Source organism: Zeugodacus cucurbitae, chromosome X (assembly GCF_028554725.1).
Source record: "Zeugodacus cucurbitae isolate PBARC_wt_2022May chromosome X, idZeuCucr1.2, whole genome shotgun sequence".
NCBI classification, from domain to species: domain Eukaryota; kingdom Metazoa; phylum Arthropoda; class Insecta; order Diptera; family Tephritidae; genus Zeugodacus; species Zeugodacus cucurbitae.
Window position 1 is genome coordinate 24426073 of NC_071672.1, and position 14042 is coordinate 24440114.

Here is a 14042-nt window from a genome sequence, read left to right on the forward strand (position 1 = left end):
AATTGCAGTCTAATGTCAATATTGACTATAAAGCCTTGATTAAAAAGAATAAATTCTTATAAATAGATTTACAGTCTATTGCCTAAACTTCAGCCATTTAATCGCGACAATGGCTATTTTCAACGAACCATAAAGATATCGGAACATTATATTTTATTTTCGGAGCTTGAGCAGGTATAGTAGGAACATCTCTTAGAATCTTAGTCCGGGCAGAACTGGGTCACCCAGGAGCTTTAATCGGAGATGATCAAATCTATAATGTCATCGTAACAGCTCATGCATTTGTTATGATTTTTTTCATAGTAATACCTATTATAATTGGAGGATTTGGAAATTGACTAGTACCCCTAATACTAGGAGCGCCAGATATAGCATTCCCTCGAATGAATAATATAAGATTTTGATTATTACCTCCCTCTCTTACATTACTTTTAGTGAGCAGTATAGTAGAAAACGGAGCTGGTACAGGTTGAACTGTTTATCCTCCCCTTTCATCAATTATCGCTCATGGTGGGGCCTCAGTTGATTTAGCTATTTTTTCTCTGCATTTAGCTGGTATTTCATCAATTTTAGGAGCCGTAAATTTCATTACTACAGTAATTAATATGCGATCAACAGGAATCACATTTGACCGGATACCTTTATTCGTTTGAGCCGTAGTATTGACAGCTCTTCTTTTACTTCTATCTCTACCTGTATTAGCCGGAGCTATTACTATACTTTTAACAGACCGAAACTTAAACACCTCTTTCTTCGACCCAGCTGGTGGTGGAGACCCTATTTTATACCAACATTTGTTTTGATTCTTTGGACACCCTGAAGTTTATATTTTAATTTTACCAGGATTCGGTATAATTTCTCATATTATTAGACAAGAATCGGGTAAAAGGGAAACATTTGGTTCCTTAGGTATAATTTACGCTATAATAGCAATTGGATTACTTGGATTTATCGTATGAGCCCATCATATATTTACAGTAGGTATAGATGTTGATACTCGAGCTTACTTCACTTCAGCTACAATAATTATTGCTGTTCCTACTGGAATTAAAATTTTCAGATGACTAGCCACTCTTCATGGAACACAATTAAATTATTCCCCAGCTATATTATGAGCTTTAGGTTTTGTATTTTTATTCACAGTTGGGGGACTAACTGGAGTAGTATTAGCCAACTCTTCTGTTGATATTATTCTTCATGACACTTACTACGTAGTAGCTCATTTCCATTATGTTTTATCAATAGGAGCAGTATTTGCTATTATAGCTGGATTTGTACACTGATATCCATTATTTACTGGATTAGTTTTAAACCCTAAGTGATTAAAAAGTCAATTTATTATTATATTTATTGGTGTAAACTTAACTTTCTTCCCTCAACACTTCTTAGGATTAGCAGGAATACCTCGACGTTACTCCGACTACCCAGATGCTTACACAACATGAAATGTAGTTTCTACAATTGGTTCATCAATTTCTTTACTAGGAATTCTTTTCTTCTTATTTATTATTTGAGAAAGATTAGTTTCTCAACGTCAAGTAATTTACCCAATGCAACTTAGTTCTTCAATTGAATGACTTCAAAATACACCACCTGCTGAACATAGTTATTCAGAATTACCTCTTTTAACTAATTTCTAATATGGCAGATTAGTGCAATGGATTTAAGCTCCATATATAAAGTATTTTACTTTTATTAGAAACTAATGACAACATGAGCTGCCCTTGGCCTTCAAGATAGTGCCTCTCCTCTTATAGAACAACTTACATTTTTTCATGATCATGCTCTTATAATTTTAGTAATAATTACAACTCTTGTAGGTTATTTAATATTTATATTGTTCTTCAATACTTACACAAACCGAAACCTCCTTCACGGTCAAACCATTGAAATAATTTGAACTATTCTTCCAGCAATTGTTCTGCTATTTATTGCTTTCCCCTCTCTACGCCTACTTTACTTATTGGATGAAATTAATGAACCTTCAGTAACTTTAAAGGCTATCGGACACCAATGATACTGAAGTTACGAATATTCAGATTTCATAAATGTAGAATTTGACTCATATATAATCCCTACTAATGAATTAGCTACAGACGGATTTCGTTTATTAGACGTAGATAACCGAGTAGTTTTACCTATAAATTCACAAATTCGAATTTTAGTGACAGCCGCAGATGTAATCCACTCTTGAACAATTCCATCGTTAGGAGTAAAAGTTGATGGAACCCCGGGCCGATTAAACCAATCTAATTTTTTAATAAACCGCCCAGGTTTATTCTATGGTCAATGTTCTGAAATTTGCGGAGCTAATCACAGTTTTATACCTATTGTAATCGAAAGAATCCCTGTTAATCATTTTATTAAATGAGTTACTAACAGAGCTAACTCATAATTTATCATTAGATGACTGAAAGCAAGTACTGGTCTCTTAAACCATTTTATAGTAAATTAGCACTTACTTCTAATGAAAAAAAATTAGTTAAAATATAACATTAGTGTGTCAAACTGAAATTACTGAATTAATTAGTATTTTTTAATTCCACAAATAGCTCCTATCGGTTGATTAAGTTTATTTATTATCTTCTCAATTACTTTTATTTTGTTTAGTATAATAAATTATTATTCTGTACTTCCACAAACCCCTAAATCTCAAATCTCAAAGAAGTATTCATCTACATCCCTTAACTGAAAATGATAACAAATTTATTCTCTGTATTCGATCCCTCATCAAGCATTTTCAATTTATCATTAAATTGAATAAGAACATTCCTAGGATTATTGTTAATCCCATCAGCTTACTGATTAATACCATCACGATGACATATTTTTTGAAATTCTATTTTACTAACACTACATAAGGAATTCAAAACCTTATTAGGTCCCTCAGGTCATTCAGGTTCAACCTTCATTTTCGTTTCATTATTTTCTCTAATTCTATTTAATAATTTTATAGGTTTATTCCCTTATATCTTCACAAGTACAAGTCATTTAACATTGACCCTTACCTTGGCTCTTCCTCTATGATTATGTTTTATATTATATGGATGAATTAACCACACTCAACACATATTCGCCCATTTAGTGCCCCAAGGAACTCCAGCAGTACTAATACCATTCATGGTATGTATTGAAACTATTAGTAATATTATTCGGCCAGGAACTTTAGCTGTTCGACTAGCGGCTAAATTAATCGCAGGACACTTATTATTAACCCTATTGGGAAATACTGGCCCTTCGTTATCTTACATTATTGTATCCCTTTTATTAATTGGACAAATTGCTTTATTAGTACTTGAATCAGCTGTAGCTATTATTCAGTCATATGTATTTGCTGTTTTAAGTACTTTATACTCTAGTGAAGTAAATTAATGTCAACACACTCAAATCACCCATTCCATTTAGTAGATTATAGCCCATGACCTTTAACAGGAGCTATCGGAGCTATAACATCAGTATCAGGTTTAGTTAAATGATTCCACCAATACGACATTTCGCTATTTCTATTAGGAAATGTAATTACTATCCTAACAGTCTATCAATGATGACGAGACGTCTCACGAGAAGGAACATTTCAAGGATTACATACCCTACCAGTTACATTAGGCCTTCGATGAGGAATAATTTTATTTATTTTATCAGAAGTCTTATTCTTTGTATCCTTCTTTTGAGCATTTTTCCATAGCAGACTATCACCTGCCATCGAATTAGGTGCTTCATGACCCCCTGCTGGTATTCAACCATTCAATCCATTCCAAATTCCTTTGTTAAATACAGCAATTCTTTTATCATCTGGAGTTACAGTAACTTGAGCTCACCATAGATTAATAGAGGGTAATCATTCTCAAGCCACACAAGGATTATTTTTTACAGTTTTATTAGGGGTTTACTTCACTATCCTACAAGCCTATGAATACATCGAAGCACCTTTTACTATTGCAGATTCAGTTTACGGTTCTACATTCTTTATAGCAACAGGCTTCCATGGAATTCACGTATTAATTGGAACAACTTTCCTTTTAGTCTGTTTAATCCGACATTTAAATAATCATTTTTCTAAAACTCATCATTTCGGATTTGAAGCAGCCGCATGATACTGACATTTCGTTGATATTGTATGATTATTCCTCTATATCTCAATTTATTGATGAGGAGGTTAATTAATTATCTGTATAGTATATAAGTATATTTGACTTCCAATCATAAGGTCTACTAATCAGTAGTATAGATAATCTTTTCAATCATTATTATAGGGTTAATTCTAATAACAATCACCAGAATTGTAATAATTTTAGCTTCAGTACTTTCAAAAAAAGCTCTTACAGACCGAGAAAAATGTTCTCCATTTGAATGTGGGTTTGATCCAAAGTCATCTTCACGCCTACCTTTCTCACTTCGATTCTTCCTAATCACTATTATTTTTCTAATTTTCGATGTAGAAATTGCTCTTATTTTACCTATAGTTCTAATTATCTCTACTTCAGACATCTTCATATGAACAATTACCTCAATTATTTTCATTATTATTCTAATTATTGGATTATATCATGAATGAAATCAAGGAATATTAAACTGATCAAACTAAACCTAGGGTTGTAGTTAATTATAACATTTGATTTGCATTCAAAAAGTATTGATATTCTCAATCTACCTTAAACAGAATATGAAGCGATTTATTGCAATTAGTTTCGACCTAATCTTAGGTATTTAATACCCTTATTCTCTAAATGTATAAAATTAATTATTTACTAAATCTTTTTAATTGAAGCCAAAAAGAGGCTTATCACTGTTAATGATAGAATTGAGGTTATTCTCCAATTAAGGAAGTATGACGTTCAAGAAAAAGCTGCTAACTTTTATCTTTTAATGGTTAAACTCCATTTGTACTTCTGTTTATATAGTTTAGCAAAAACATTACATTTTCATTGTAAAAACAAAATTTTACTATTTTTATAAATTACTAAAACTAATTCACTATATCCAAAAATTACATAATTACCCTAACATCTTCAGTGTTATGCTCTACATTTAAGCTATTTGAATAAAATATTAAAAAGAAAGAAAACAAGAAAGTAATTCATAAAACAAATAATAAAAGATAAATCTTCAAGTTATTATTGTGTATAACAAATATATGTTGAGAATATTTCCCTAATTCGTTATATAAATTTTGACCCCCTAAAAATTCTGATCAACCCTGATCAAAAGATTTACATACTCTTCCTCCTAAAATCAAGGGATAGTTAATAATCCCATAAGTAGAGATATAAGGTATAAATCATATAGAACCAAAAAAATAACTGCTAACATAATTACTTAAAGATTTATTAAAATAAAATAAAGAAACATTTGAAATTAAATAGCCTAATACACCTCCCACAATACAAACAAACAAAGTTAACAACTTCAAATAACTAGGCAAACAAATTATATATGGTGTAGGAAAAATCAATCAACTTAACATACTACCTCCCACAATTCTCATTACTAGTAAACCTCTCATCCCACGAAGCATAATTCATCCCTCATCTCTTAACATATTTAAAGAACCACAATTTAATTCACCTGTTATTGAATAATAGACCAATCGAAAAGAATAGCAAACAGTTAAACCAGTAGAAAAAAAATATAAAAAGAAAGAAAATATATTAATATAACTTAAAGAAACAATCTCAAGAATTATGTCCTTAGAATAAAACCCAGCTAAAAAAGGCATACCACACAACGCTAAATTAGCAACATTAAAACAACCAGATGTTAATGGTATATAAATACCAAGTCCTCCTATCAAACGAATATCTTGAGAATTATTCATATTATGAATAATAGCTCCAGCACATATAAATAAAAGAGCCTTAAATAAAGCATGAGTTAACAGATGAAAAAAAGCTAATTTATAAAATCCTATAGATAAAATTCTTATTATTAATCCTAATTGTCTTAAAGTAGATAGGGCAATAATCTTTTTTAGGTCAAATTCAAAATTAGCCCCCAATCCAGCTATAAATATAGTCAAAACAGATAATAATAATAATAAATCCCCTAATCATCTACCTCTCAACAAAATATTAAATCGAATTAATAAATAAACCCCAGCAGTCACCAAAGTAGAAGAATGAACTAAAGCAGAAACTGGTGTAGGAGCCGCTATAGCAGCAGGTAATCAAGATGAAAATGGAATCTGAGCACTCTTAGTTATAGCAGCTAATATAATCAAAGCCCCAATAATTTCCATTTCTACTCTATTTTTCATAACTTCTAAATAAAAAATATAGTTTCAACTCCCGTAATTTAACATTCAAGCAATAGCTAATAAAAATGCGACATCCCCAATCCGATTGGATAAAGCTGTTAATATGCCAGCATAATATGACTTAACATTTTGAAAATAAATAACTAAACAATAAGATACTAATCCTAACCCATCTCACCCTAATAAAATTCTAATCAAATTTGGACTAATAATTAATAACATTATAGATATAACGAATATAAGAACTAATATAATAAAACGATTAATATTTAAATCACCTCTCATATACTCCTTTCTATAATAAATAACTAAAGAAGCAATTAATAGAACAAAAGATATAAATAATAAACTTATTCAATCAAATAAAAAGGTTATTACAATTCTACTTGAATTTAAACTTACAACTTCTCACTCCAAAAAGATAGTATAATCATTTATTAAAAATAACAAACTAGACAAAAAAAAATTGATTCTAATAGAAATTAAAACCAAAAATCTAATTCTACAAATTGATAAATATTTCACGATCTAAAATGACTAACTCATATCATTGACACCACAAATCAATATTTTAAATAAACTATTTAGATTAATTAAAGTCAAAATAAACAAATATCTCTCTTTAAAATTAATAAATTTAAAGGAAACCAATGAAGAAATAATAGCAAATATTCCCGAATCTTACCCCCTCTAAATGAATATACGCCAGAAAATACCTTACCATGTTGACTATAAGCATATAAATATAATGTATATGCAGCTCTAAAAAAAGATAGTAAAGATAAAGAAATTATAGTAACTCAAGATCAACTAACAATTCTATTCAATAAAGAAATTTCACCTAATAAATTCAACGAAGGAGGGGCCGCTATGTTACAAGCTCTTAGTAAAAATCACCATAATGTTATAGAAGGTATAAAATTTAATAACCCCTTATTAATTAATAAACTTCGACTCCCTAACCGTTCATAAGTAATATTGGCTAAACAAAACAACCCTGAAGAACATAACCCATGAGCAATTATCAAAGTATAAGATCCGCAAAGACCTCAATAAGTTAAAGTTATAAGACCCCCTAATACAATACCTATATGAGCTACAGAAGAATAAGCAATAAGAGCCTTTAAATCAGTTTGACGTAAACAAACCAAACTAATCAATACCCCCCCCTACTAATCTAATACTAACTCAAACATAATTATATTTAATGCCTCTCATTTGTATAAAAGAAAACACTCGTAATAACCCGTATCCTCCTAACTTCAATATAATGCCGGCTAAAATTATTGATCCTGAAACTGGAGCCTCTACATGAGCTTTAGGTAGCCATAAATGAACCAAAAATATTGGTATCTTAACTAAAAAGGCTAAAATTAAACTTAAATACAACAAATCATAATTAAATATATAATTACCCAATAAATAAAAGTTTATAGTATTTAAAGTATTATATAAATAAAAAATCCCAACCAATATAGGTAAAGAAACTAATAAAGTGTAAAATAATAAATAAACACCAGCCTGTAAACGTTCTGGTTGATATCCTCATCCTAAAATTAAAAATAAAGTAGGAATTAAACTACTTTCAAAAAATAAATAAAATATAAATAAATTTATACTTCTAAAAGTCAAAACTAAAAAAATCAATAAAATTAATACATTAAACAAAAATAATCTTTTATAATTATTATATTTATTAACAGACTCACTAGCTGTCAACATTAATGTACAAATTCAAAAACTTAATAAAATTAATCCATAAGAAATTACATCAAATCCTAAAAAATAAGAAATATTTACAAAATAATTAGTACAATAATTTAATATAATGAAAATAAAAGTAACAACAAATAATAAATTTTGTACCATTCAAAACAAACCGTTAATAAAACAAATAGGACTAATAAAAAGTATTATAAAAATTAATTTTAACATTGTAAAATATTAAATGATTGAAAATAATCATTTCCATGAGTACGAATTATAGAAACTAAAATAGAAAGACCAAAAATAAGATTAAGTCTTTTAAAACTTCAAGAGAAAAGAAATTACTTTATCATTAATCCCCAAAATTAATATTTTAATTAAACTACCTCCTGATATTATACAACTATTTTTATACACATCTACATTAATTTCAAGACTTATTTTTATTCAAATAAACCATCCTTTAGCTATAGGGTTAATATTATTAATCCAAACTTTACAAATTTGTTTATTAACAGGATTAATAGCAAAAAGATTTTGATTTTCTTATATTCTATTTCTAATCTTCCTGGGAGGAATACTAGTTTTATTTATTTATGTAACCTCTCTAGCTTCAAGCGAAATATTTTCTTTATCTATAAAATTAACTACTATTTGTGTAATAGCTACAGCAACTCTTATACTAATCTCCGTATTTATAGATAAATCATCAACAACATGCTTTATACAAAATCTAGAAATACAACCGTTTAACCAAATAAAAAGTATTCTTCCAGAAAACGCTCTAAATCTACATAAACTATATAACTTCCCCACAAATATAATCACCATTATATTAATAAACTACCTTTTAGTTACTTTAATTGCTGTAGTAAAAATTACTAAATTATTTTATGGTCCTCTTCGGCCAATAAACTAATGAACAAACCTTTACGAACCCAACACCCCTTATTTAAAATTGCAAATAATGCTTTAGTAGATCTACCAGCTCCTGTAAATATTTCAGCTTGATGAAATTTCGGCTCCCTACTAGGATTATGTTTAATTATTCAAATTATAACAGGATTATTCTTAGCTATACATTATACAGCTGATATTAATTTAGCTTTCAATAGAGTAAACCACATTTGTCGTGATGTAAATTATGGTTGATTATTACGAACCCTTTATGCTAATGGAGCATCATTTTTCTTTATTTGTATCTACCTACACGTTGGACGAGGTATTTATTACGGATCCTATTTATTCACACCTACTTGATTAGTAGGAGTACTAATTCTATTTTTAGTAATAGTAACAGCCTTTATAGGGTATGTCTTACCTTGAGGACAAATATCATTCTGAGGGGCCACAGTTATTACTAACCTTTTATCAGCTATTCCATACTTAGGTATTGATTTAGTACAATGAGTATGGGGAGGATTCGCTGTTGACAACGCAACCCTTACTCGATTCTTCACCTTTCATTTTATTTTACCATTTATCGTACTAGCAATAACTTTAATTCATTTATTATTCTTACATCAAACAGGATTTAATAACCCATTGGATTAAATTCTAATATTGATAAAATCCCCTTCCACCCATATTTCTCATTCAAGGATATCGTAGGATTCATCGTAATAATTGCAGCCCTTCTTCTTCTTACATTAATCAACCCCTACTTACTTGGAGACCCAGATAATTTCATCCCAGCAAATCCTTTAGTAACCCCAGTCCACATTCAACCCGAATGATACTTCCTTTTCGCTTATGCAATCTTACGTTCTATTCCTAACAAGCTTGGAGGAGTAATTGCATTAGTCTTATCAATTGCTATTTTAGCTATTTTGCCTTTTTATCATTTAAGAAAATTTCGAGGAATTCAATTCTATCCTATTAATAAAATCTTATTTTGATCTATAGTAGTGACAGTTATCCTATTAACATGAATTGGTGCTCGTCCAGTAGAAGATCCGTACGTCCTAGTAGGGCAAATTTTAACTATTATCTACTTCCTTTATTATATTATTAATCCACTAGTTAATAAATGATGAGATAATCTAATCAACTAGTTAATGAGCTTGAATAAGCATATGTTTTGAAAACATAAGATAGAAATCAAATTTTCTATTGACTTTACTAATTTCTATTAACCACATGTAACAAATTAATAATAGTTTAAATCCAATAATAAATAATAAAAAATTTAATGAAAAAGGTAAAAAACTCTTTCAAGCCAAATATATTAATTTATCATACCGAAACCGAGGTAAAGTACCACGAGCTCAAATAAATAAAAAAGAAATAAATGTTAACTTAACATAAAATATAATATTAAATAAATCACACCCTAAAAAAATTACACAAAACAATATTCTTATAAACAAAATACTAGCATATTCAGCCATAAAAATCAAAGCAAATCCCCCTCTTCTATATTCAATATTAAACCCAGATACTAATTCAGATTCTCCTTCAGCAAAATCAAAAGGAGTCCGATTAGTTTCTGCTAGACAAATACAAAACCAAACTAATCTAATAGGAAATAAAATAACCAAAAATCAAATTCTTTTTTGATAATAAAAAAAATCTAAAATATTATAACCCCCAATTAAAAAAACAAAAGACAATAAAACCAATGCTATACTAACTTCATAAGAAATTGTTTGAGCAACAGCCCGAAGTCCCCCTAATAAAGCATAGTTAGAATTAGAGGATCACCCAGCCACCATAACAGTATAAACGTCTAAACTAGTACAACATAAAAAAAACAATAATCCTAAATTAAAAGAAAATAACTTTACAAATAAAGGAATACACAACCAAGCTACTAAAGAAAGAAATAAAGAAAAAATAGGAGAAAAATAATAAGAAATATAATTTGACAAAAGAGGATAAGTTTGTTCCTTAGTAAATAACTTAATCGCATCACAAAAGGGTTGGGGAATACCCATTAATCCAACCTTATTAGGCCCCTTACGAATTTGAATATAACCTAATACTTTACGTTCCAAAAGAGTTAAAAAAGCAACTCTCACTAAAACACAGACTACTAAAATTAAGCTGCCAATAATTGATAAAATTAATTCTATAAAAAACAAGTACTATTTGTAATATAAATTACATAAATAAATTCTAAATTTATTGCACTAATCTGCCAAAATAGTTATTTAAATTAATCATATTCTAATTTTAAAATATAATTATTTTAATACCTGGTCCTTTCGTACTAAGATATTACAACTTACTAAAGATAGAAACCAACCAGGCTTACGCCGGTCTGAACTCAGATCATGTAAGAATTTAAAAGTCGAACAGACTTAGCATTTAAGCGGCTACACCTAAAATTATATCTTAATCCAACATCGAGGTCGCAAACTTTTTTATCGATATGAACTCTCCAAAAAAATTACGCTGTTATCCCTAAAGTAACTTAATCTTTTAATCACTACTAATGGATCAATAACTCATAAATTAATGATTTTTTATAATTAAAAGTTCATTAAATTTTAACATCACCCCAACAAAATATTCTCCATTATAAAAATAAAATAAATCCAAAAAATTTAAACAAAAAAAAAATATAAAGATTTATAGGGTCTTCTCGTCTTTTAATAATATTTTAGCTTTTTGACTAAAATATAAAATTCTATTATAAATTTATATGAAACAGCTTATACCTCGTCCAACCGTTCATACCAGCCTTCAATTAAAAGACTAATGATTATGCTACCTTTGCACAGTTAGAATACTGCGGCCATTTAAAAATTTCAGTGGGCAGGTCAGACTTTAAAAATAACTCAAAAAGACATGTTTTTGTTAAACAGGCGGGTAAAAAATTTGCCGAGTTCTTTATACAAACTTATCATACAAAATTACTTAAACATTAAATATACTAATTCTATCATTATTCCTTTTTATAAATTATTAATAAAAAAATTTTTATAAATAAATTAAAATATAATAAATAATATAAATTATAAAATAATTTATAACAAACTTTATAATGATTGCTAATTCTAAGCATACATTTTATATTAAAATTATTAATTTTTAACAATTTATCTTAAAGCTTATCCCTTAAGATATTCAAATTAATAAATTTTTTAATTAAACAAATAACTAAAAAATTAAAAATTCGTAAATTAAATTTATTTCTAAAAAAAACTAGATACCTTTATAAACGAATAACATTTCATTTCTAATAATTTATTTAAAATAATTTTGACACATTAACTTTCATAAATTATTAACTCTTATAAAATCGAGATTAATAAATAATTATTAATTATTTGATAAACCCTGATACACAAGGTACAATAAATAAAATTTTCTTTTAAAACAAAAATTTTTCAAAATATTTCAGTAATCTTTCACAATACTAATTAACTATTATTATTATTATTTTTTCATTAAAAATTACTAAAACATTAAATTATAAAGGGTGATTTTTTAAGAGCTTGATAACTTTTAAAAAAAAAAAAACGCATAAAATTTGCAAAATCTCATCGGTTCTTTATTTGAAACGTTAGATTGGTTCATGACATTTACTTTTTGAAGATAATTTCATTTAAATGTTGACCGCGGCTGCGTCTTAGGTGGTCCATTCGGAAAGTCCAATTTTGGGCAACTTTTTCGAGCATTTCGGCCGGAATAGCCCGAATTTCTTCGGAAATGTTGTCTTCCAAAGCTGGAATAGTTGCTGGCTTATTTCTGTAGACTTTAGACTTGACGTAGCCCCACAAAAAATAGTCTAAAGGCGTTAAATCGCATGATCTTGGTGGCCAACTTACGGGTCCATTTCTTGAGATGAATTGTTCTCCGAAGTTTTCCCTCAAAATGGCCATAGAATCGCGAGCTGTGTGGCATGTAGCGCCATCTTGTTGAAACCACATGTCAACCAAGTTCAGTTCTTCCATTTTTGGCAACAAAAAGTTTGTTAGCATCGAACGATAGCGATCGCCATTCACCGTAACGTTGCGTCCAACAGCATCTTTGAAAAAATACGGTCCAATGATTCCACCAGCGTACAAACCACACCAAACAGTGCATTTTTCGGGATGCATGGGCAGTTCTTCAACGGCTTCTGGTTGCTCTTCACCCCAAATGCGGCAATTTTGCTTATTTACGTAGCCATTCAACCAGAAATGAGCCTCATCGCTGAACAAAATTTGTCGATAAAAAAGCGGATTTCACATTTCGAACCGAACACTGATTTTGGTAATAAAATTCAATGATTTGCAAGCGTTGCTCGTTAGTAAGTCTATTCATGATGAAATGTCAAAGCATACTGAGCATCTTTCTCTTTGACACCATGTCTGAAATCCCACGTGATCTGTCAAATACTAATGCATGAAAATCCTAACCTCAAAAAAATCACCCGTTACAACTATTTTTATACACATCTACATTAATTTCAAGACTTATTTTTATTCAAATAAACCATCCTTTAGCTATAGGGTTAATATTATTAATCCAAACTTTACAAATTTGTTTATTAACAGGATTAATAGCAAAAAGATTTTGATTTTCTTATATTCTATTTCTAATCTTCCTGGGAGGAATACTAGTTTTATTTATTTATGTAACCTCTCTAGCTTCAAACGAAATATTTTCTTTATCTATAAAATTAACTACTATTTGTGTAATAGCTACAGCAACTCTTATACTAATCTCCGTATTTATAGATAAATCATCAACAACATGCTTTATACAAAATCTAGAAATACAACCGTTTAACCAAATAAAAAGTATTCTTCCAGAAAACGCTCTAAATCTACATAAACTATATAACTTCCCCACAAATATAATCACCATTCTATTAATAAACTACCTTTTAGTTACTTTAATTGCTGTAGTAAAAATTACTAAATTATTTTATGGTCCTCTTCGGCCAATAAACTAATGAACAAACCTTTACGAACCCAACACCCCTTATTTAAAATTGCAAATAATGCTTTAGTAGATCTACCAGCTCCTGTAAATATTTCAGCTTGATGAAATTTCGGCTCCCTACTAGGATTATGTTTAATTATTCAAATTATAACAGGATTATTCTTAGCTATACATTATACAGCTGATATTAATTTAGCTTTCAATA

The 14042-nt window shown here is 28.9% G+C and overlaps 1 protein-coding gene and 8 pseudogenes across 1 annotated transcript; 6 read left to right on the top strand and 3 right to left on the bottom strand.

Annotated features, from left to right (window-relative positions):
• The first annotated feature begins 34 nt into the window (after window positions 1-34).
• On the top strand, window positions 35-3534 carry LOC128923095 (cytochrome c oxidase subunit 1-like; annotated as a pseudogene).
• Window positions 1691-3534, top strand: LOC128923099 (cytochrome c oxidase subunit 2-like; annotated as a pseudogene).
• LOC128923097 (cytochrome c oxidase subunit 3-like) lies at window positions 3372-4167 on the top strand (annotated as a pseudogene).
• A 188-nt stretch (window positions 4168-4355) lies between these two features.
• Window positions 4356-6235, bottom strand: LOC128922997 (NADH-ubiquinone oxidoreductase chain 5-like; annotated as a pseudogene).
• Window positions 6187-8203, bottom strand: LOC128923096 (NADH-ubiquinone oxidoreductase chain 4-like; annotated as a pseudogene).
• Window positions 8204-8282: 79 nt separating this feature from the next.
• On the top strand, window positions 8283-9107 carry LOC128922998 (NADH-ubiquinone oxidoreductase chain 6-like; annotated as a pseudogene).
• Window positions 8975-10509, top strand: LOC128922999 (cytochrome b-like; annotated as a pseudogene).
• Window positions 10095-10996, bottom strand: LOC128923098 (NADH-ubiquinone oxidoreductase chain 1-like; annotated as a pseudogene).
• Window positions 10997-11752: 756 nt separating this feature from the next.
• Window positions 11753-14018, top strand: LOC128923000 (NADH-ubiquinone oxidoreductase chain 6-like). Its single transcript, XM_054235399.1, is given in 2 exon segments — window positions 11753-11769; window positions 13328-14018. Coding segments are annotated over 2 exon segments (537 nt in total). The 3' UTR covers window positions 13848-14018.
• The last annotated feature ends 24 nt before the right edge of the window (window positions 14019-14042 follow it).